This window comes from Ischnura elegans, chromosome 4 (genome assembly GCF_921293095.1).
Source record: "Ischnura elegans chromosome 4, ioIscEleg1.1, whole genome shotgun sequence".
Classification (NCBI taxonomy): Eukaryota; Metazoa; Arthropoda; class Insecta; order Odonata; family Coenagrionidae; genus Ischnura; species Ischnura elegans.
In genome coordinates this window covers 68,017,318-68,042,702 of record NC_060249.1, presented here as the reverse complement: position 1 = coordinate 68,042,702, position 25,385 = coordinate 68,017,318, and the positions used below count along the sequence as shown (strand labels likewise).

General features: G+C 37.9%; 1 protein-coding gene across 2 annotated transcripts in view; it reads left to right on the top strand.

Moving 5' to 3' along the window:
- The window catches only part of LOC124157633 (excitatory amino acid transporter), a 168,450-nt gene that overhangs the window by 119,543 nt on the left and 23,522 nt on the right, over positions 1-25,385 (top strand). For both annotated transcript variants that reach the window (XM_046532533.1, XM_046532532.1), the window contains 6 exons: positions 1,273-1,398; positions 11,107-11,314; positions 15,630-15,672; positions 16,217-16,365; positions 20,608-20,754; positions 22,460-22,693. In XM_046532533.1, the coding sequence (XP_046388489.1) occupies positions 1,273-1,398; positions 11,107-11,314; positions 15,630-15,672; positions 16,217-16,365; positions 20,608-20,754; positions 22,460-22,693 (907 nt within the window). The remainder of the gene's footprint in view (positions 1-1,272; positions 1,399-11,106; positions 11,315-15,629; positions 15,673-16,216; positions 16,366-20,607; positions 20,755-22,459; positions 22,694-25,385) is intronic.

Genomic DNA, 25,385 nt, shown 5'->3' with positions numbered 1-25,385 from the left:
TTCATCATCAAGCACATTTCGTAAAGTATCGGAAATTATGACGTGTTTTCCGAGAAAAATAACCCAATCGAACCATTCCTCGCCGGATCCGTACGATAGTCTCAATTCCGAGCCCAATGTGCACGCGAGAAAAATAAACTTAACTAAGAGAATCAGTTTCATGACATCGACGGTGGGTGAAGAAAATTATATTGTCTTCAATCCACGGTTTTCACTCGAACCATACTGCTCATTAATCTCAGATTTGCGTGAAAATCTGGTTTTAAGGGTGATGATACGATTCGCGTTGGAAAAGAAGAAATGCCTGATAAAATAGTCAAACTGACATAGTCAGATGAAATTTGAGTATTATACAGCGTTAACGATATTAGAAAGTGAAAAAAATACTTTTTTCAACTCCGTAGATTCTATTTCATTTCGTTTAAAAAGTCATTTGTAGGAGGCAAACATCCACAACGCCATTTGAACTTGTTTTTTACACTCGATATGGCGCGTTAAATGATTACACCGAGTCCATTCCGATCAAAGTACCTAAAGTCAACAAAACGAAGTTCAGCGAAAGAAGAAAAATTCAAGAAGGAAAGGAAGGAACGTATCCCATGTCGTCTTACGATTGTAAAGGAAAGCTGAGTCGGGATGGATTGTAATGTTTTACATGATGACTTTCATTTCTTAGACCCCTCTTTGGCATATGTCAAAACGCTTTTTACATTAATTCACTGCAATAGTTGTATTCAAGAAATTGTTTTGTATTTTATACTATATTTTAATATAAAATAACATCACCCAAAGCAGTGAATTTTACCCTATATTTCATAAAAAATTTTATCAAAAATTTATTGGAGCGTTAATTATAGCTACGTTCTTATTCCGAACAACATTCATAATTTCCAAACTAAATTTACGCAGACTATTTCGATTCTATTTATCCTTCCTGTAAAAAATGTTTTAACAGAATTAGCTATTAGACCGTGTCGCATAGTTAAGCAATTAAGTTCTAGAGCTAGCGCAAAACATGCTCGCGAAAAATATTGAGTCTCAGTTAAAAACGCTACGGTTTAGATAGTTTAAAGGCTATTTTTGTTTTAAGGTTGACCAAATAAGTGTTTTCCTTTAGGATTACTTCTCCGATTGGAAACTATGTTTCACCTTTTTGATGCTAATGATTGCTCATTAACGAACTATTTGAATAAATTTGACCTTTGAACGATATCTCATGCAATCCGATTTCATTTCTTTCGAATCTAACAAGATACTAAATCTTCCTTTCAGGTTTTGGACTCCGGCCGTTGGAATTACCTCCGGACACGATCATGCTCATCTCTTATCCTGGTGAGCTCTTCATGAGGATACTCAAGCTGATGATTCTTCCCCTCATTATCGCCAGCTTAATTGCGGGTAAGTTGAGAACGATCACTTATCACATTATTCCTAGCCACGGCCAAGTCAGGGGAGTTTTGGGTGCCTTACAGACAGAGGCCTTGTTAATTGAGGTTCTACAAAGGAATACAACGAATCTGTCAATTAAAAAATTAAAACAAATCAACTTTTTGACTTCTCACCAATTTCAATTACTTCCGGTCTACTTTTACAGACCAACATTAATAATCAAGGTGAGATTGATAATATTTACCTTTTTTCCCGGAGAACCACTTTCCTGCTCCGTTGTAATATTATAGTACTATATTCTAGCAAGCATAAAGCAAAAGATAATCGTGATGAAGCTTTGAAGTGCATTTAGGGCAAACGTTCTATTGCACAAACTTTCCGTTCACTAACCCCCCACCCCCATGGTAGCCAGAAAAAATGACCTGGTGGGTGAGTATTGAATTCAATAGGAGTACATTTCGGGGGGTTCAATTGGAAGGGGTACACCTATGACTGTTTCTCGAAAACATTGCGAGGAGTTTGAATCCCTTACCCTCTCTCCTCCCGCTATGATCTTGTGTTCACTTAGTAAGAATTTACTAATACTATTCCAAAAGCACAAAATGAGGCTGATTTGTAATCACGGAAAATATTTAACAACAAAAGGGGATATCCGGTAATTACTCTAGCACTAGTGCAGAGGTAATTATTGGACCTCAACATCTTTTTATTAGCCTTTTTATTATACGAAGGCCCTCGTCTCAGTTTAATCCTCATTGATAAAATAGCCGTAATTTTTTCACTATGAATTCAGCTTTATATATAATAATGATACGAGAGAAATAGTGAAAATAATAAATATCAATAGCATTTTACAGCTTCAAAGGAATTTTGGACATGAAAAGAAATAGGTAGGTACCACCAAAAGTTTGGTTGTCCCGCAACCATGATTCTGAGAGCCGTGTAAGGACATCCTACAATGCACACTGAATACCATCCCTCAGGAAAAGTGAAGAACATTAGGAATCTTCCTATAAATAATTATACATAAGAATCACGAATCGAAGTGGTCAGAATTCATGATGGTTAAACATTACTACGAAAGAGGCGAGCGTTTAGGAAAATAATTGCTGAAGATAGTGAAAATGTAAATAGGAGCGTGGCATAAAATGAATATTCAGGCACAGTTTAATCACATTTTCCCTCATAAATACCTATTAAACCAAAATGTTACCACTAGATCTGACTCCGCCGGCGGCGCGGCCGAAGGCACTCAAAATCCACCCTGCCGCCTTCTTGGCAACACTATGACTAACTAGTGACTTCCAATTAAACTTCCAGAAAGGCTGAGTACGGCCAGGCTTCGTCATGTTGCCTAGCGTGTTCCGCTAAATCGTTAGAAATCTTTTTAGAGTGAACACTGAACACGGTTCGATGGATCAATGATGGTGCAAACTTTATAGTTCATCAAAGACACACTATACCGAGGATAGATAATCATAGGAAAAACGTAAAACAGATCACAGTAATTATTATAAGAATTAGGCCATTATTAGAACACACCAAAATTAGGCTAAATAATTTTAATACCATAAATAAATGTCTAAAATTTCGGTTCAAGAACAAAAGACATACTATTATTAACTCAAAAGCAAAACGTACTAAGAGAATAAGCAAAATTTTTAACCACACTCATATTTATACTCAATACAAAAGAGGAAAAATCCTCGTCTGTTAAACATCGACTAACATTCAATTGCATCTAAACAATTTGTGATAAAAAGTTAAAACTACAGAAAACACTCACCATCAAAATTTGGATGTCCTCAGTAATCATGTCACAATACACAGAGCTTAAAGAACATCCCATTACTCACATTTAAAGACATCCCTCACCTGAAGTGAAAACATATTTGGATTAGAACGAAAAATATTTAAGTTTAACAATCATGTATCGAAGCCGTTAAATTCATGACAATAAGTTACTACCATGAAATGACTTCGGTGGTAAGCAACCAGGAAATCGTGTTCATTATTCTTGAACGAATACTATTGGATACCGGAAGAATGATGTGGACTAATGAATGTCCACTTCAACAATTCTACACTTGTGTCAAAACAGCTTGGCATGAGAGGTCCGAAGTACATAGAAACAATTGTCAAAATTTGGGTTACTTCAGTGTCAAGGCCCTTAAGCGATGTGCTTAGTGGAAATCAAATAATACACGTAACTGGCAACCCCTAAGTACATTGGAAAATATTAGGCTTTTGACAAAGAATGCCAACCTTAACGAACAATCCACGTGGTCGGTAGCTATTATGACTAGATATTACGACGATGGGACTCCAAGGGGAAGTATTTAGATATAACAATGTGCAATCCTCCGAAACACGACTTATTCTACCAAAAAAGTAAGTACGCAGCAAATACAGATGTTCAAGTATGCTAAAGTCACTCTTTTCCTCTTTACGTACCTCGAATTGCACCCAAAAATGATTCACACTCGCGGCGATCTTGCGCTATTGAAAAAACCAACCTTCCATCTCCAAGGCAACGCCGATACAAACAAGTGACTAACGAAACTTCCAGAACGGTAGAGCAAGGCAATTTTATATTATTCCTCACGCTCGGGTATCTTACACCGTGAGTCTTTCTTTTTAAACGATAACGGGTCGAATACGATGTCCCAAGGCACAAGGAATAGGCTGTGCAGGCAGTGTCGTATTTCGTCAGAAAAAAACCCTGTTGAGGTAGGAGTGATACATGACACGATGACCGATGACGAAATAGGTCGGATATCCTAATATTGGATTTTTGTTTCAGCTTGGCAATTTTAGCGATAATATCAAAATGGAAAAAGTATCGCTTATGGAAAAGTTGGGATGAGTAATCTATACTTTCAGTTTTTCATTTTTACTTTACTATTTCCTCAGTTAATTAAGATAATTACAATATATGAAATGAAAATCTGATCATTGCCATGCAATCTCCCATGGCATCAACCTATGACTGTCAATGTGCGTTAATTTATATATTTATCCCAATAAAAATCCGCGTAATCGGTCAATAATCGTCTGAAAAAGGAAATAAACTTCGATTTCCACCTTTATTGCTTTCATAGTTAATATGGGCGTGCGAAACTCTTGGAACGTTATATGCTCGTATCCCGCGGTAGAATGAATTATTTAAGGATTGCCTCTTATATCTTGAGTGTGCAACATTGCCTTTTAGCATTTAATAGTTATTGAGTTCCAACCAGTCGCAATTCACCCGTATAATCACCAGAATTCTGCAATACCATTGGCTGTCAGAGCTAACTATAATTTCTTCTGCCAAAAGTGGATTCTGTAGGAACGCAAAGTCGGTAACTACCCTATCCCATGCACAAACATATGCATAACCCTTCCAATCGGAAGGGTATTTCATGACCTCCCAGCTCCTATTCCTCTTAATCGATATTTAAACTTGTATGAGAGTATATTATCCCGCGGAACTTAGTTTTAGGGGGGTGTTTTCTTTTTCGTCTTCCGCTGACACTTTTTGAGCTGTTATTTTTGCAGTACATATTACCTCAAAGTTGATTAAACCTGCTTCCCTCTCGTGTCAGCATCTAAAAGATAGAACCCACTATTTATACCACTTTTTTATGGCTTGAGAAACGTTTTCAATTTCAATTTGTAATGGCAAATAGTAAGATTTTCCGACATATGCAATGAAGAACAGTCGCTTTTTTCATGGTATTGGCCTTCTGGCATGGATGTGAATCTCAAATAAAACTGATTACTCAAAAAGCTGATAGTTTATAAAAGCAAGATGTATACCAAATGAAAGACAGGACTAAGCTACAAAGTTACCGAAAATACTTTTTTTTTAATTGCTAGAGACAATTTTCTATCACCATTCCAGGGAATTGTTTTATCGAGAGAAATCTAACACAGCCCAAAATCGAAAAGATTGATTCATTACTTCAACAGCTTTATCCAGCAATATCATCATAATCATTGTGCTAACCGTTCTCACTGAATCTTGGTACCATAGGTACTTTCCTTTTTTGCTGAAGCCTCCTGAGAGAAACGTGCCCGTCACACGACGTCCAAGTTACTTTCTTCCTTTTAAAATTGCTGCCTCATCAAATTTTTCACCCGAGAAAAACATACATTCATGTATCTTAGTATCAAAACTTGATACGATTATGAAATATCATTCCAGATGCTACTTTATATAGCCGCGCTTGCAAAAATTAATATAAGAGAGGCGGAAGAAATTAATTCCATCGGTCGTAATGACCATTATAATATATATTTTGTTGGAAATATTCGTGCAAAGAGTTACACACCCCGTAAATGTTCTCTGGGCATCAACCTTGGATTTTTCGCAACGCCATAAAAGTAGAAGTCTGCGCATGCGCACCAACCAAGATGAAATATTAATTTCAATAAGTGCTCCCCAAATAGAATGGACTCAGGGAAAGCAGCAGAAGGGAAGCGGTGCCATTATCATTATATGGCACATTTAAAATACGACCGATTAAATATTTAAGTTTTATCACCCGATAAACGCCGACTCCGTCAGACTCCCTAGCAGCATTTCTGCGTGGACTGCGGTTGTTTGCAACTAAATCCTGTTTTGTGACTAATTACGATGAGTGCCTGCTTTAATATCCGAAATGCACGCACTAATAGCGATTCTTGGGCTTGGAATGGACTTTTAAACGGTTATAAACCGCACTTCCTGGCATTATAACTTCAGTGGTTCTTGCGCTTCAATGGTTTTACTTCACAGCGTACTAAATAATTTATCTGAATTTAGCAAAATAAATTATAAGCATATAAAATTGCATAAATAAAAATAAAATTTTAAAAATTGACACTGCATAAATAAAAGCATTTTTACCGCTGCTGCCTCATCTGTCTCAAGTAAAGTTAAAATGCCTACTCCATTGGGCATCACTTAATGCACAAGCTTTAATGTAGGTGATAAAACCAAATTCTTCGACCGGTTTTTCGCAAGTTTACTTAGTGTTAACATTTCTACGAATTTCGAATTTCATTTTTCAAACAAATTTAAATGGTAAACGACCGTACAGAATTTATTCTCACCTAAAATGGGGTTATGTTAAAATGTATACAGAGAAATATATACGTTCAGTATGCAAACGCTTTCTGCAATAGCATTATCTCTTTATGCCAGTTCTCTTCCTCAGATATGTACCGTAGAAAGAAAAAGACAAAGTTCTCTTAATTAAATGATTGCATTCGAAAATATGTGCGCTATCGCTTAGGACCTGAATGAATTTCAAATAGTTAGCTGGTTTTAATCCGAGACTTTTGCGATGTATTATAAAATCCTAAGTATATCAGTTCTCATTAACAAAAATAGCCTCGTTCTATTTCAGTAAAAATCACAAATATACCTGTAATTTTTCATTCGTTTGTCAATTACTGTTATGGCACCAAAGCAAGTGAGGAAAAGTTCAATTGTTATTGCTATTCACATTATTATTAAACTTCTATGGTGTACATTCACCGGCTATCAACTATTTTTATTAACTAACTCGAACAAACGAGCCTTGTGAATAGACATGTGCTGCGACGGTAATAATTTTGTAGCGGAGACGTTCAGGGGTATTTCTTACAGCATTCATTAAAAGAATTCGGTAGATGAAGGGCAAAAATAAGCTATGATTGGTTTCGACGAAAATGTTCTTTTCGTAACTTGAAATAAAAAAACGAGAAAGTTTCCGCCCATTTTTCATGAGTTGGTGACGTCAGTTGCAAGTTCTAGTTCATAGACTCGTTCAGGAAGAAGAAGGCATGAACCAGGAGGAACTTCGCTAGACGGAGGAGTAGCAGAGAAGCGGTGACCCGCTCGGCAAGGGCTCATGACCTCAACAACTTCTCTGCGAAATTGTAAAGGCAGTCGATTTTCTGGTCACGAATAGATTTAGAAGCAGGCAGCGAATCAAGCATCGGAAATATACGGGCTTTTTTCAAACTCTATCACCGTCTACGATGAACAATCCCATTATATTAGTAATACCGTTCGTCGAATGTTTCTTACAGAAGTTCCATCCAAGAACTGGGGAAGAAAGAGGTAGAGAGAGTCGTAAGTGGATGGTATGCTTGTCCATTTCAAATAGTTTTTCGTCCCGTAGCTTCCCCCAGCACACTCTTATAAGCCGAGAAAAACGTGGTACGCACATGAAGAACTCACATTATTCTCCCACTCATTTTTATCTTCCGATCAGCTGTGCATGAGTGCTGACGACGAGAGTCAGAATGGGACGTGGCTCGGTTCCAAAACCAGAAAAAATACCTTCACAAAACTTTCCAAACCAGATCCCTCCCATTGAGACGAAGTTTCGGGGGAGCATCTAAAAACAGAACGGATTTCCACGAAAAGAAACAAGAGATATCGTATAAGAGCACTCGCGGAGAGGCTCTTTCTTCGCCACGAACCAGCAAAATGTATTCGCAGCGACGGCTTTGATCTTCCCATTTGGAAAAAGCATAATCCCCATTCACGAAGTAGTTTTAAAAAAGAGTAAAAGACATACGATTGATTTCCCTAACAGATTCTCTGTAATAAACATACATACATGAACCTCAGCTAAGCGAAATATTTCAGCTTCAACTCATGATTACTGAGCTGTTACCATAGTTTTCAACTAGTAAACATTCAGTAGACCCCAAATAATAGAGTAGGATAAATGATATACAGTTCAATGCAGAGGTTTGTCGCCGATACACTCCATGGTAGTTGTAACTACAATATGTATATGCTTGTGAGACTTCGATTGACTCCGATTCTGATCCACTTCCTGCAATTAATATTACCGCTTTGAGCGTTATCCATGGAAAATGCGTCTCGGCAGACGTAACTCTAATATTTTGGGCTTTTCCCACTAGAACAGTGTTATTTCATCATTTTTGAGTCAGTATACGAAACGGCGTGGCTTTGGACGGTTGTAGCGAGCACCTGTGACCGTTTACTTTCGAAGAGTTTTCCGATCTCTTCGATTTTTGAAATGGCTGATATTCGAGAACAGCGTGCAGCTTTGAAAATTTGTTCTCTGCTCGGTAAAATTTAGTCGGACACGGTTAATCTTTTGTCCACAGCTTATTAATAACACGCCTTAAAAATAACTGAAGTGCACGAGTGGTATTCGGAATTCAAACGCAGCAACATGTCGATCGAAGACATTCAACGCCCGGGCCGGCCTTCCAGGTCCAAAACTGATGAATATGTGGAAAAAAATCTTGCCCTTGTGTACGAGAATAAGAGGTGGACTACATGCAAACTCGCTGAACAATCTGGTCTTTCTTTGAGTTCATTGCAGTGAATTTAAGCTGAATGATTAGCAATTGAGACGAATCACGATGAAATTTGCTGACTCCTGATCAAAATGCTGCATTTGTTGCTCCTTGCCGCGACTTGAGTTTTTGGTAAAAAAAAATTCCATGACTCTGCTTTCTGACCCACCATACTCACTAGATCTCGCACCTTGTAATTTCCTTTTGTTCTCCGGGATGGAAATGGTGATGAAAGGGTAATGTTTTCAGCACATTACGGAGGTGAAAATGGAATCGAAGGCGGTCCTGCAAGGCATCGGAAACAACGAGCACCGAAGGTGTTTTGCACAGTGGAAAAAACGTTTTAACAAATGAATCAGTTTAAATGGAGAGTACTTCGAAAGTGACTAGAGTTTATAGCACAAAAAATTAAATTTTGAATTTATTTAAAATTGTGCCCGTTTATTTTTGGGTCCCCCCTCGTATTTCAAGAAATAAAATAGAATGTAAAATTTAATTTCCCAAAAGAAAAGGAACAGTTTCGATAGTTTCCTCATGGCTGACCGATAAGTAATGGGTCGAACGTAGAACTCAACAGACTCCCAAAAATTGCTTCTCCTTTTCAGCGGATAAATATAATGCGGTTGCAGAATTTAATATTTACTACAATTCTACCCTACATTCTTATGGGACAGTGATCATTTTCGCAATAGTTTCCCCAGCCATAAGGATGGAAAGTAAAAGTTAAAGATAACTTGATTATAATCGTCCAACATGAGAAAGCATGAGGTGCACCCGCCACTGCACACAGTGGACCCAAACCGTTGCCAGTGCTATGATACAAGTATCCTCGTCGGTAGGTACAAAATAAAAAGGCAATTGTAGCCTTTCTGTCGTGCAAAAACGATGAAGGTACGAATCTGCAGACTAAAATCTCAGACTAAATGAAAGAAGAGCGCTCGTTTTAGCCAAGAAGTAATCACCAGCTGGAACCAACATCGATACTACGGGACCTTCTTAATACGATGTCCGATATTCAAATGGAAATTGGCAAATTTAGCTATTCAAAGACAAAACCCGAAGTTACTTCAGAGAATCGTCCCGTTTCAACGACGTCAAGTCCTTATTTCATGGAAATAATAATTTCTCTTCGAACAAACTCAGCACTAAAAGTAAAACGCTGGACTCGTTCACCAATTTTCTTTTACAGTTCATTGTGATAAGAGTTAGAAAAATAAAGAATCCATATTTTTCCGTTTTTCGATTCGTCGTCTACTACTCGAGCAGTTCGCGACGAAAAATCACTGGTCTTTCATCTTTCACAGATGATATCACGGAATCATGCCGAGTGGTGCACTGCTTCTCAGTTGCTTCTCGGTCTTGTGTATGAACCCCCTTAGTTTTCGTTGTTTACACTCTTGCGAGCAATTCCTTTTTTCAATAAAATATTCTCCATGAAATATAAATGCACCGAAACTCTAATGACGTCACCAAATCATTAATAGTGGGCTGCAACTTTTACGTTCTCTTATCTTAAACATGCGAGAGAATGGCTGAATGGGGTGAACAAATCAGCTGTCTTCCCTAACACGGTCGGTGTGGGAGTATGTCACGTGACTGGGGTGTTTTTCTTTGACCACAGACCACATCTATCTCAATAGCCCAAAATCACTATTATATTCTTACTCTTGTGTTTCGAACCCTTTATCCATGCAAACCAGGCGCCAAAAACGCTGCACTTTTTTTTAAATCGTGTAAAAATAGGTTATCCCGACCATGGGCGGATTTAGGGGGGTTCACAGGGTTCATGACCCCCTCTATATTTGATCAAAAACTTTTTAAAATTTTTATTAGTTTAATAATTTATGTATTCTTCTCAAGGAGTAAAGTGAGTGCATATGCAAATTCTTGGCGACAAGTCCAAAACAAGAGAGAGAAGTTTGAGTTGTATTTATCGTAGATCGTTGCACTCCCTGCTGTGAAAATGCTTAGTAAAAAACTCTCTCTGCCTATTACGTACTCAGTACCCAGACCCAAGTCATGACCCACCCAAATTTGATGCTGATTCCATCCCTGCTGCCCCGACCGTGAATAAATTAGTTCCCGGGGATCGGGTTGGTGTGGTGGCTAGAGTGTTGGCTTCCCACCCGGCGGGCTCGGGTTTAAATCCCGGCGGTGGAAGAGAATTTTCAGAGACTACCCGATCCCTGCTTGAATGTTGTGTGGAGAACATTTGAAGCGCAACACTCCGTCCGTCGGATGGGCGTGGTCCCCTTGGCACCTTTCGTTAAGAGCAGGCTAATGCCGACGCCGGGTTTCTCTCCACCCTTCCCTACCTACCCCTTCCCTCATGGCGCAAATGACCTCAGCTGTCGGTCGCCTCCCCCAAATACCATACCATACAAATTAGTTCTCTTCTTTTTCTTTTGCTTCATTCTTCTCAAGGTTCGGCGAGTCTCAACGCAAGGATGAACGGGAAGATCGCTCTGAGGACGATGGTCTACTTCCTCGCGACGTCCCTCTTCAACTCTGTCCTGGGCATCATCCTCGTGCTGATCATCCACCCGGGGGACCTGGGCACCCGCGAGGCCCTGGGTCACGGCACAGAGGACAGGGAGGTGAACATCCTCGACGGTTTCCTCGACTTGGGAAGGTGAGCGGCAGATTCACCGCTGGCACACGCTAAATAAACCGTCGAGGATAATAAGATATCTTAAAGCGTAAATGCGAGGTAAACGCGCGCACTCTGCAGGTGGAGACGTCAAGATTGCACTCTCAAATTTATAAGGCGTAGATTTGGAACGCAGACGGTTAAAAAAAAGTTACAACGATGAAATATTCGTAATAATTTATTTACCGGTGAATATTTTTGTTTCTCATATCAATGTGAACGAAATGGGAACATGCTAAGAGGACACTTGCAGAAAATTTTCCTACAAGGGTATATTTCATCGTATTCCATGCGCTTTTCCTGTGATATGAATAACGCACTGTAAAGGTTTTGATTACATGGAATGAAAACTGATTTAAATTAATAGTGTATATTCTCCCTTAATGTTATTTACTGAGCGTCTCACGGGTTCATTTTTTAATATTAATGTTACAGGTTTACTAAGGGTCACCGTGAAAACGATTTTACAGCTTAAATGTCTTTTATATCTTCTCTGGTAGAAAAGGTTAACTTTATACCCCTGACAACAATTTTATAGACTGAAATAATGCTGCGCGATAACGAATTAAAAGATATAAATTGTTCGTGTGGCAAAATTTTAGATTCTCTAAATTTACTCCAGTAGGTGATTGGAAGTACCTGATAGGGCTGTGATGACGCTGGAAATTAAGCTGAGTAATTCAAATCGAGCACAAACACTTCGGTACCCGTATGGATTCGTTTCCTATTTAAAAACCTTTCGACGACCGCTAAAATTGTTTTAAGACTTTTACGATGGCTAGAAAAACGATAACAATTATAGAATGTCTATATTGACAAACTTCTTATGGGACATATTATGGTTGAATCTTGGTTGAAAAATTCATGCCATTCGAGATCAGTACTGAATGTTGAGGCTTATAATATCGCATGTCCTTCTAAGACCATTTAACAACAGGAATCAATTCTACCAAGTCCCTCAATTTGTAGTAAGTCGGGTGAAATCACTTTTACGAAACAGCATAAGATTAACCGCAAAATTTCGTGAAATGTGTATGGAGAAATTTGATAGAAATGATTCCCATTTGTATAAGGTAACATTAAAGGCAGCTGTTAATAGAAAGTTTCAACGCAAACAGGTTTTTCATAAAATCAATCAGTTGTAAATAATTTTTGCTTAACTAAGATGAAAGCGATAATTGATTATCGCAAAAATTAATTAGACCCGAAATAAGTCAATGAGGACCCTCATGCCAGTGTCGATTTCATGTGACGATAATGATTACCTACAGGTTCTGAGATTTCTGCTAGATTATGAAATAAGAAGAAAAAACGTCAGATTGGAGCATCGGCCGTCGAGTTGAATGAATTGAATTGAAAACAACCGCAGCTTTGAATAAACTAACATACGAAAATAGTTTAATGATTGGCATGAACTTTAAATAGCTTCTAAAGAAACCTTGGAAAGAAATCTGAACGATTTCAGAACGAGTAATTTTTCGGAAAACTTTTATAAACGAACGAAGGTGCTCATATTATACACAGCCTTAGGCCTTTTTACAAATAATTTAACCAACTGTTTTCATGCTAATAATGTTGATGACTCAAACAGGACTGTTGCACGCTAAAAATCTTCAAACATATGAAACAAAGTCCTTAAGTGAATAATTTGCGACCTTAAATTATTTTAAAAATTTTCATTATTTCAAAACACTGACATGACCAACTGTGAAATGAAGGGGTCTACAGTCAATCACAGAATAGGACTAGAGTGCCAAATTAAATAATTATAATACAAAAAAGGTGCATATATCAATACCTGGGAGTTAAAGTTAATTTATAAATATTTGCATGATAAGGTAAGTATTATAACTCAGCTTTCTGTGTAACTGGGCATTACTTAGTTCAGATTGTATAAGAGCGGATGCCAAGTGACATTGAACAAGTTCAATTCATGGAGTCAAAATTTATACTTGAAACATTTTGATGATCTGTGCTAAAATGATGGCTAATCATTTTTGCGAATGTCATGCTTACAATAGTATAGATTATAGAAATGTCAAGCAAAACAATATTTTAGTATTAAAATTAATTTTAAGGCGGTATTTTTAAAGGCCTTTCATTCAATAAGCCCCATAATGGTTTCTTACCATGGCTTGCCTCTTGCCATCCTTGTTTCATTTGAGAATTCCGTGAGTTTCCTTGAATCTCATAATGAACGCGCGCAAATAAATTGATTGAGATCGTGTTTACATGAATTAACGCGAGAAAAATATCTACTAAACCGTTTATCCAACCACGGACCTTTGGTTTACGGGCCAATACGCAGGACCCAGCTGATAGCGCAATGGTCTGCATATCGACCCGTAAATACTAAGGCCCGCGGTTCGATCCCCCGGATAAGTGACAATTTTCTCGTAATATTCATGTCAATACGATAGAAGAATCGAAAACAATGATACGAAACTAATGGTGTGCAAAATTATGGAATTCTATTAAAATCGGCCAATAATTATGTTCGGACTTCTCGCTGACTGCTACTTGTTTATTACTACTTTTTCATTTGGCCATACACCGAAGATAGCCTTATCTGAGATACTAAATACCTGGTGATAGCGAAAGTTTGGAGAAGTGTTTTTCGAAATTTTGGAAAATTCTTTTTATATGATAACCAACATATATTCTATTTTTGGGAGAGCAAAAATGAAAATTATCTGAAATCTGTTCCACAGACACCAAATCGGAGCTATCACCAGCGTACAACTGGTACGAAAAAAGTGTTCGTACATAAAGATTGTTAACATAAATATACGGAATCCTCAACCTTCAACAAAGTAAAGAATTACTGCTGTCACTACAATAAGCTTTCCCTATATTTTTTCAAAGAAGAATCAAATACTTGTAACAGAATTCCTGAAAAAAATGTGCCTTGTTTGTGGCGAATGCCAATATTATAACACATTCTGTGAATTTTTGGCCGCAAAAAAAAACTTTCTCTCCCAAAAAAAGCTTTCAAAAATCGAAAAAAAATCAATTTTATGACCGAAGACTTGAAAAAAATTATTGCTGCAATGTCAGTCCACGAACTTCGTAAACGTTTTGGTCATTTCTTCAGTTGGCTCCTATAAAATTCCCCCGCAGGACTCCTTTGCACAGTGCTCCAATATGCCAATAGCATTGTGCAAAGTGAAGAACGTTTTTCGCATAGGCGTGATGTTTAGAAGCCGACAGCTACTCTGACAACGACTTAATATCCGAAAATCACTAATACGTATTACGGAAACGCTTTCAATTTGCCTGTAGGGAATTTTAGTTATCCAATTCATCACTTGGAGACCAGTCAGAAAAAAGTCAGCTGTTTTGGGAGAGATCAAACCACATTGTAACAGGGGAACATTAGTTATTTATAGGCAGTAAAGGTTGTACAAATCATTTCTATTCAGTACATTAGGAAAGGGGAACTGAATCGATAAATTTTTACATAACTTAGCCAGATATTGCGAGAGATTATTTCTTTTTTCTTTCACTAATTTCTTTAGATTTACTCATTTCGAAACATAAACGTGAACTATATGGTTCAACTTTTGCTAATATGTCATTGCAAATTTTGAAAAAACAAATCTTACCTCTGAAATATGCAGTGTGGAATGGATAAGTTTATTTGAACGAAAAAACTTTTCTACCGATTTCGTCAAGAATATTTTCCGTAAAAACGCGGAGCTTAATGGACACAAATTTAAAACATTAAATTGTCACGGGAGTTTACTGAAACAGAAGACTGAGATTCAATTTGCTTCCATAATTCTCGTGTTCCTGTCTATGCGCGAGGGTATAATACCGCTAACGTACAGATCTGCTCGAATTTCACCTTCTGGGCAAAAGGGTGAGCACATTTTTCGTTCCCGAATCATAGATCGGTACGTGCAAATGTGGGAATGGAGAGATAGAACAGGCGGGAAACTCAGAATAGCTCTAGTAAATATCTTCGTAAGCTTCGCCTCGTAAGCGTAATTAGATCTAAGGGGATTGTGATACCGTCACTTGTTGATTCGGAGTTATGAATAAGAAAGAGAGAAATACCAAACAATCAAAACAGCAGACGTCATTTTTCGGAATGGTCTCTAAACAATTACTCTCTTGGAGTGATGATGTGGAAATACCTACCCTAACTTCACAGAATGAGATGTTTCCTCTGATTAGGAAATTTTCATGTATGTGGACTTAATATCTTCCTTTTATTTTCACTCAGACCAGAGGGAAGTGAAAATAATGGGAATACTAAAGAATAAACTATTTGCTTCATATATTACTTTTACAGGAATATCTTCCCTGACAACTTGTTCCAGGCAGCATTCCAGCAGGTGAGAAAGAAAGAGCAAACATTTTAATCGCGTTTAAAAATTTATCTGAATGATATGCAATTCCAAGCAAAGACTAAGAACATTTTCCTCAATTATAGCAACATAATGAACCATGAAAATAATAATTAAAACTTCAAGTGCTTGAAATTTGATCTTTAATTCTTTTGATCTTGATAGATTACCATCATTTGTACTTGTCACGTCATGCCACTACATGAGCTCTAATGATTCATTCTTCAGGAACCAGCAGTAATATGGGCACCTAGAAGTACCAGTCCATATAGGCAATCACATGACAGCACAGTAATTTCATCTCAAAAGCTCATTGTAGGAGATACAATTTCAATGAATGTCAATTGGCCGACTTCTTGATCACAAATATTTCATGTATTGATAAAAAAGTTATTATTTTTTGAGTTCACAAATATACCTTTGACTCACCGGTCGCCAATTCCATAAATATTGGTTCCACCTTTTTTTCAAGTTTATTTCGAGCTTCTTAGGGACTTTTCAAACTATATCAGTGGATTGTTTTCGAATGCAGGCCCATACGGTCTACGTACCCAAGAAAGTGATCATAAGTAACGCGACATCTGAGGACGAGGTGGACGTTAATAAGGGAATTAGGAGTGCTCACCACATAGAGACCGTCATACAGCCGGACATCGAGCTAGTGCGCTCCATACAGTACAGGTAAGTGATCAGGGATTACTTTTTACCTAAGCATATATTTTTTGTGCACAGTATTAGGTAATCATGCTAATTTAATGAACACTAATACATGGATAGCTCTCAAGTCACAAGGATATTCATACCGGCTCCCTTTCTCTATGAACTCGCAACCAGACTTCACTAAACGCGTCTAAATCCTCGAAAAAAAATGAAATAATGTTTATGGCAAAATTCGGTATCTCCTTTAGAAGAGGCAAATTTTCATCGAATTGTCGATTTTTGAGGCTATTCACAACTAAATTTAAGGATAAAATAACTTTATAAACTGTAAAGCAAAAAAACAAATTCCAATATCTTCCAGAGGATTTTCGTTCTCATGCACGTACAGTCCCGGACACAAAAATCTCACCACTCAGGAGCAAAACATATTCTCCGGAATTGAGGCCGAATAGGCAAAGCCTATAATGAAGCATATATAATATAATCAATGAAGCATGTAATAAAAATGTTGAGAAAAAATTGGAAGATGTAAGACAAAGTAATGAGGTATCAGAGGAATGGAATAACATTAGGGATGTAATATGGGAAGTCTTAGAAGAGGAAGTTGGTGTTGTACAAAAGGAAAGAAATAGGAAGGAATGGATCACTCAGAGCATGATAGATAAAATGGAGGAAAGGAGAAAGTGGAAAAATGTTCACACTGAAGAAGGAAAAGGGCAATATAGGAAACTTAACAATGAACTACGAAGATTAACTGATAAGGCAAGAGAGGAGTGGATGGAGAGAGAATGCGAAAAGATGGAAGTCCTAGAAGAACAAGGGAGATTGGAAGAAATGTATAAAACAGCTAAAAAGTTCACAAAAAGAGAGCCAAAGAAAATAAGTAAACAAGGAATGTTAAATAAATACGGAAAGATAACAACAGGTGTTGAGGAAAACAAAAACATATGGAAAGAATATGTGAAAGAACTATATGATAGTAAAGACGATCATTCTGAGATGGAGCTGGAAGAGGAATGGGAATGTGAAGAGGTGAATAGAGGACCAAACATACTGAGAAGAGAAGTGGAAAAGGCAATCAAGGATCTCAAGGAAAGGAAAGCAATGGGATGCGATAGAATACCATCAGAAGCATTAAAGAACCTAGGTAACAATGCAATGAGTCGATTAACAAATTTAATCAATAGGATATATGATACCGGGAGCTGGCCTGATGATCTACTTAAAACTATTCTAATACCAATACCAAAGAAATGTAATGCCAAAGAATGTAAAGACTATAGGACAATTAGTCTTATATGCCATGTTACCAAAGTAATTACAAGGATTATATTAAAAAGAATCGAAGAAAGAATTAAAGAAAATATGGAAGAAGATCAATTTGGATTTAGAAAGGGTAAAGGGACTCGTGATGCAATAGGATGCTTGAGGATGATAGGAGAAAGAATGATGGAAGTGAATAGAGATTTGTACATTTGCTTTATTGATTGGGAAAAGGCATTTGATAAGGTTAATTGGAATGTGTTATTGAACATTTTGAAAGACATTGGCATTGATTGGAAAGATAGGAGATTAATAAAGGAGATGTATTGTAGGCAGGTAGTAGTTATAAAAATTGGAGATGATGAAACAGAAGAAATTGGCATAGGAAGAGGAGTGAGGCAAGGGTGCTGCCTTTCTCCAGAGCTCTTAAATGTTTATGCAGAAAAAATGATGGAGAAAGCTTTAGAAAAAGCTAGAGGAGTTGTAATAGGAGGAGAAAGAATAAAAACAATTAAATATGCAGATGATCAGGCAGTGCTGGCAGAAAGTGAAGAAGATTTACAACAAGTGATGGATGATATAATGGATGTGGGGAGGGAATTTGGAATGAACTTAAACATAAATAAAACCAAGGTGATGAGAATCAGCAGAAAAGAAGGTTGTGTTTGTATATCCTTAGAAGGAAATATCATACAGCAAGTACAGACTTTCCAATATTTGGGAAGTCTGGTAAGATGGAATGGAAGTTGTACTGAGGAAATAAGAAGAAGGATATCAATAGGTAAAGGAGCGTATGGAAAGGTAAAAGCATTGTTAACAGCAAAAAGAATTCCAATAGAGATGAGGAAGAGGTTTATGAAATGTTTTGTGTGGAGTGTAGTGTTGTACGGATGTGAATCATGGACTGTTAAAAAGAAGGAGGAGAGATATTTAGAAAGTTTTGAAATGTGGGTATGGAGACGAATGTTGAAAGTGAAGTGGACTGACAGAGTGAAGAATGAGGAAGTTCTAAGAAGAATAGGCGAGGAAAGAAAATTAATACATATGATTCATAAGAGGAAGGCAAGTTGGTTAGGGCATATATTAAGAAGGAATTGTTTGGAACGGAGAATAATAGAAGGGAAGATAGAAGGAAAGAGAGGAAGAGGAAGAAGGAGGATGGGAATGTTGGATGATATAAGAAGAGGAAGAAAATACAAAGACCTAAAGGAGGATGCTCAGGATAGAGAAAGATGGAGAGAAGTCCAGTGGAAACCTGTCTAAGGACAGTAATCACTGATGATGATGATGATGAGGCAAAGCCGCTGAACGACGCCTCCGCATTGGCGAACAACGAACCCTCAGGATTGGGAGCGTCTATTCTTCGGTGCGGTCGAAAAGTATGTGGCTCATCGAGGAGCAGATTTTCACCACCAAAATGATTATTATGACGGGGTGCGCAAGAGTCTGTGTGTGTGACGGAGTAAGAGCCGCTGTCTGGGCTGATATCCCGAAAGATGAAGCTCCGATCGCTGCGAGAGTGGACACGAGGTTCCTCAGCTCCACATTCTTCCTCTCGAGCTCCTTGTTCTGCTGTTTGACTCCAGATATTAGAGCCCCGACGCGTCGCAAGCATTTCTTTTCGGGTTTCGGCGACGCACACCTATTCCAGCGTGGGCCCAAGTTCCTGCGCATGGCGTGCCAAACCTCCAACGTTTTTACCAGAGAGTCGCCCAATTCATTCGACCAACGAATTGAGCGCGGATGCACAAAGGCTTTTGGAGACTATAGTAGAGAGTATACATCTATCTACCACATGCGCAGCAAGAAGAACGCTGAAAGTATTTTCCGGGTGAAAAATAAGTCCTGAAAAACTAGTCCTAATTATTTCAATGCCTTGTCATGAAGCATGGCCCTCGTGTAAAATCAAAGCTTCACCGTGAAAATATAAATTTCCTCATCTCTTCCGCATGACAAGGGTTACATAACATGTTAATAATTTACGGTACTACGAGAGTGACTATAAAATCGGAGGAACACAAGAGGAGAGCTAGCAGAGTCACGTGACCGTGTCACCTCTTATGGGTTCGCTGGAGAAGTAATTAGGCGTCAAATGTGAATTAATTATGGCATTAAACTCATGGCATGATACTTCGCGGTCAAAGAGGCACGTCTCCTAATTGGTAGGCATGCTCTCTGTTGGTCGATACGCTGATAAGCCATTTTTATCCGGTTCTCTGCGACAACCTGTGGATCACAAGGAAATAAGCGGGCTCACATAAGATATTCAGGGACTTCCCTCGCCCGCCTTTTAGGAGAAAGGAAAATTTAGCACCGCTTTAGCGTTTAGAAGTATTTAGTCGAAAGTGCTAAAGAAATATGCTTGAAGAAGAATTGGAACATAGTGCGAAGGCAATTAGCTCTGTTACATTGCCTTGTGAAATTTATTGGATAAGGTAAATATTATAAAAAAGGCACACTTTAAAGGTAGTGAGGAGTGAGCTGAAAATTTTCACACTATATACCAATCCGTCTTATTTTATGATGTTGGCTACGAGATTAAGAAGACATCAAGGACTTCTATCATTAATTTCAAACAGTTTCCAATGGATATTCGCTATTAGTATACATAGGGAGCCAATTAAGTATACAGGAACAATCATTAGCGCTCCAAAAAATCATATCGGACAGATATCACAAACAGAGCATAATGAGGCAATTACTGTTGTAGGTATTTCGATAAAAATATTTCACACATAAGCATGAGATATGTCACCTCAAAAATGTGTTTGGATGACTTCATTAGGATGAAATGTTGAAGGTTAAAAAAACTTATAAGACTCACGATATGGGAGACTTAAATTTGAGAAATTACCAAACACCTGCAGAAAACAATCATTAAATTAATTTGTGGTGATGAAATTGTGCACCTACAATAACACTTCGTCATTTTTTCTTTGTCGTAATGTATCTTGCATAAACTGGAAGATGTTTTATTTCCATGCCTTCTATTTTTCTTAGGGAAGGCACTAATACCCTGGGAATAATTTTCTTCTGTCTGGTGTTCGGGACCATTCTCGGGACAATGGGTAAGAAGGCACGCGTGGTCATCGACTTCTTCACCACCATTGACGAGGTCATCATGAGGATGGTCACCGGGGTCATGTGGTAAGTAATTATGAAGATTAAAAGGCGAACAGATCAACAGATCACATGCAGTCTAATAAAGAATGATCAGCATGGATTTATCAACACTGATATATCCTATATGTAATGGATATTTTAACATTAGCGCGGACCCCGAAAGATGTATCACTGACCCAATGCAACCGCATCTTAAAATATTTTGGGAACATCGAGAGCATCTTTCATGCCATTCATTTTTTATTTTAAAAACCTTTGGTCAAATATCTTCATATTTCCTTATGAGTATAGAGGAATGCCTTAAAAAACACAGTCCAAACAAGTGTTCTCAAACCGTAAACTGTAAAACCAGAGTAAAAAGCGGTGGTGTATATGTATAAAAGTTTAAAGAAGCTTGATAAATGAAAATTTATACACCTCATGGTCATATTGATAACTATAAAAATTGAAAAAAATGGGAGGCATTCCAAATAAAGGATTAAATAATCAAAGCATCAACATCAAAAAATTCTTTTAAGAATTTTGCCGCGTTGATAATAAATCGATGACCGTAACAATAAATCGGATCATTCGCATACGGTGTATTCAAAAAATCTATATCATGAGAGGTCACTGCCATGAGTACAGCGGAGCACGGTCAAACAACCCTTTTTGACGCAAATATCTTCATATTACCCTATGACTATAGAGGTATCCCTATGCAATTGACAATGTGCTTTTCGATGATATCTCCATGTTCCTGGGTTTCACCGCGTGGATTTTCTTTGTGACCATCACAAACAGTGACAGTCACAAAGAAAATCCACGCGGTGAAACCCAGGAACATGGAGACATCATCTAGACAACGCCGCGGAAAACTACGCATCAATGTGCTTTTCGTTTCAATTAAAATGTTTTCCTTTGAAAGAAAATAAGTTCTTTGCCCTTATTTCGAAATTGTTAGACATCTTCTCCCTCTTTTTTTCTTCTCTTAAGTCTTGAGGACCATTCTATCTGTAATCCATTCTATTATTTGTTTCATATTCTTAAAGGTCCCCAATAATAAGCTGGTTAGACCAAAATGCAGCGACTTCCTGGCCGCAAAAAAATCGGACCACGTCTACTTGGGCCTGACAAGAAACAGGATCAGCGCCTTTTAAAAATGGAGACAGACGATTTTTTTAAATGATCGATAGACTCATAAGTGACATGTTTTAATACATTTTAATTGACAACAGAAGCCACTTCAGACCTAGCTTTGAGAAATTCAATTAACACTTTGACAAGAAAATCCACCCATGCGATATATCTTACGACAAGGTTGCACTGAATTGTCGACATCATGACGTCCTGATGATGATGTCGAGCATTCAATGGCAAATGGTAGTAAAATGAATTTAATATATATGGATTTGCGAAGTTTTTCTTCCAAATGTTTGCTTGAATTGGATTATTTGGACCCTTTGCATTAAAGATTTCAAATAATCAGGTTCATCCTCGATGAGTTTCAAAGTTTCAATCGTTCTGTTTCACATTTTTGAAGCTCTTAAGTCAAAATTACGTCATTGCCGTGTCTCAATATTTCCGAGACCTAGCAGATTATGACCCCGGAGCGTAATCAACCAATCGAAGTTCTCGATGCAGGAGAATAAGAATAGAGGAATCATAATCGTCCGTCTCTTGAAGTTCGATAAACATCTCTAAAAAAACCTTGCGAACTCTCTTTTTATCACTTTTTTCTCGTCTACAGGCTTACCCCCATTGGGATAAGCAGCGTTATATGCGGCAAGATCATATCCGTGGACAACCTGTCCCTCGTGATGAGTCAACTGGGCTGGTTTATCTTCACGGTCGTCCTCGGAGTCTTCATCTACCAACTCGTCTTCATGCAGTTGATTTATTTCGTCTTCGTGCGAAAAAATCCGTTCAAGTTCTACTGCGGTCTGGCGCCAGCCACCATCACAGCCTTCGCCACCGCGTCAACGTGAGTCTAAATGGATTTGATCCCAGCATCCCCAATTCCCGCATCCCAATCTTCCATCCAGCACGTTAACTTGACTGACCCTCCACCCAAAGTTATTAAGGAAAAACCTGTATTATACACCAAGCTCTCCTAGTACCCATCCTCTTTCTAAATCACCATACTTTTTAGATTTATATATCCTGAACCACCCTCCCCTCTCAAGCGACCCAGACCAATATCAGTGGTAATTTGTAAATACCATTTAAAGCGCTGCTAACCTATAACACTAACCTGCCGCCAAAATTTTTACAGCATCCATTCCCAAACTGTAGTGTGCAGATATCATGGGGCCGCGGTGATAATCACATGGCTCTGACAAATATCCTAGGCTTTCCACACATTTCCACAAATATCCTAGGGTTTTCATGGAAAATTTTGCGAATAAACCCGGTCGGTCCCCTTCCTATATTAAATCACCTCCTTCAGTCGGATACACTGAAACTACTTAAGTCTCAATTATTTAATAAAATTTATTATTTGACTAGATTACAGAGGGAAAATGAGTTTTATAACTATAACAAAAAGTCTTCCAATTTTAATTGAAAAAATATTGTGCCTTTCTACTAGGCAGTCCCCATTAATGTGGACGATATGTTAATGAAGTTTCAGGAAAATATTTTGGGAAACCTTGGCCGACAATACGAACCTAATTTCATGTGTGGCAATCGAGAGCTATTAATAAAACATCAAATGGAGTAAAATATTTTATATCGAAAGGGAATAAATATTAAGCATATTACTGTACCAAGTTTTTTTCTAAAAACCTGCATGGAATAAAAAGCCAGCCTCATAAACTTCTTAAGCGCCATGTTAATTGGGGATTATGAATCTTCTATGCTCAATTTTCTACGTACATTCTAATTGAACAAGTGTAATGATAGACCAAATAGAGGAGAGGGGCTATAGTCTACGTATCCCCCTTGCAATTTCCCTTGCACTCTCCACACGATCTCCACTCGAAATATCTAGCTAACCCCAAATTCTAGCTACATACGCAAATTTTCGATGCCTTGGTCTGTTTATCGAACGTGAAGGACCCAGTCTTTCCCCTACTTCAGTTGAGACGTACTCACATGACGTCACCGTTGGTGGAGCCTCTTCGGCTCGACATCATCGCATTAGGGTAATTCCCACGTCAAACCGGAGTCGAAGAAAACATTCATCGACGAAGAAATATTTTCCAACAAAGGATTCCTTATGCAGAAAGAGAAGAAGAGATTCCGGCATGTATCATCAGCGCAAAACGCAATTAGATGACATATAAGCTACCTTCTTCTGAACGTGACAGTGTAAAAAAAAGTCTCAAATAAACGGAGAAAATGACGGCTATTAGAATAAAGTTCCCTCCTTTAAGATGAGATACACGCAACCATCCACTTCCTTCCTGGCTGGGCGAATGAAAAAGGTTAACTCCGAAAGTGAAAATAATGTTAACGGAAGGTTGAAATGGAGGTTTACGAGGGCAAGGAAGACCACACAAATGTCAGAGAGGGAAATGTGTGAACTGAGTGAGTACCGAAGAACTAATCGTACTTCAATGGTACGAAAATAGTATAAGTGATCAACCATATCTCCAAATTGAATTTGGTATTATTTTTCATTCTTTTTGACCCTCGGAAAAAATAATGGGTGTATCAGAAAAGGATTCGTTACTCTTTCAGAAAAAAGGGTCACATTCGGTCGTCTAACTCGATCTTACAGGCCTGACGAGACATCGCCAAGAAATATACGAGAATGATATTAGGATACAAAATGATGTCATCATCTTCAATAGTTTTCACTAGCCACGTGCCGTGTGCGTTACACATACATGTGCCGCGCTAGCTAATGGATTAGAAAAGAGGGCACAATTCCTCTCACGACGCGACGCGAACCAACCCTTTCCACCGTTCGTCCAAGCTCAAAATAAATAGGTAGCCGAGGTGTTACGTCACACCTCGCCTCACCCTACTCCGACCTTGCGAGGAAATATAATGCCGCAGCATCACAGACGGCGACCCTGCGTAAGCAGTGGGTCGTAAGAACGACCCATTTTTTCATGTGACACTCTCCTTAAAGGGGTGAAGGGGTAAAAACTTTATAATATGTAGTAGGGAATGGGCTGGCGACATAGTCCGTGAAACTTCAATAAACATATGATCAAGTGACTTGGAAAATCCTCGACTTGGAAACATCAAAACATTTTGTAAACAATAAACACGGCCGAGGAAAATATCGATCAGTCTTGGGGAAAGAAAGCGAAGAATGAAGAACAGATAATGTAAGAAAAATGACAATTCTTTCCAAACATCCATTCTGTTAACTATTGAACTTCGATAATTCATGGCTTTCTGCTTTAATAATTTTTCTGGACATTTTCGCTGGTGTTATAGGAATTCATCTAGCCCTAAGATCATGACAAAGCTATTCCCAATAAAGCCGAGACTAAATAAAAAACAACGCGAGAAATACCCAAATAAAAATGCAGGAAACCACCATAAAAGCCTGCGTGTCCTTTACTGTCAAAAATATTAAAAATATATTTTTAAAAAAATATATAATATAATTTATAATATATTAAATATAATATTATTCCCAAAAAATATTCAACTTGTTTTAACTGATATTATACTCTGTTAAACTCAATGTCAAACCTCAATCAATGGAAAATGTG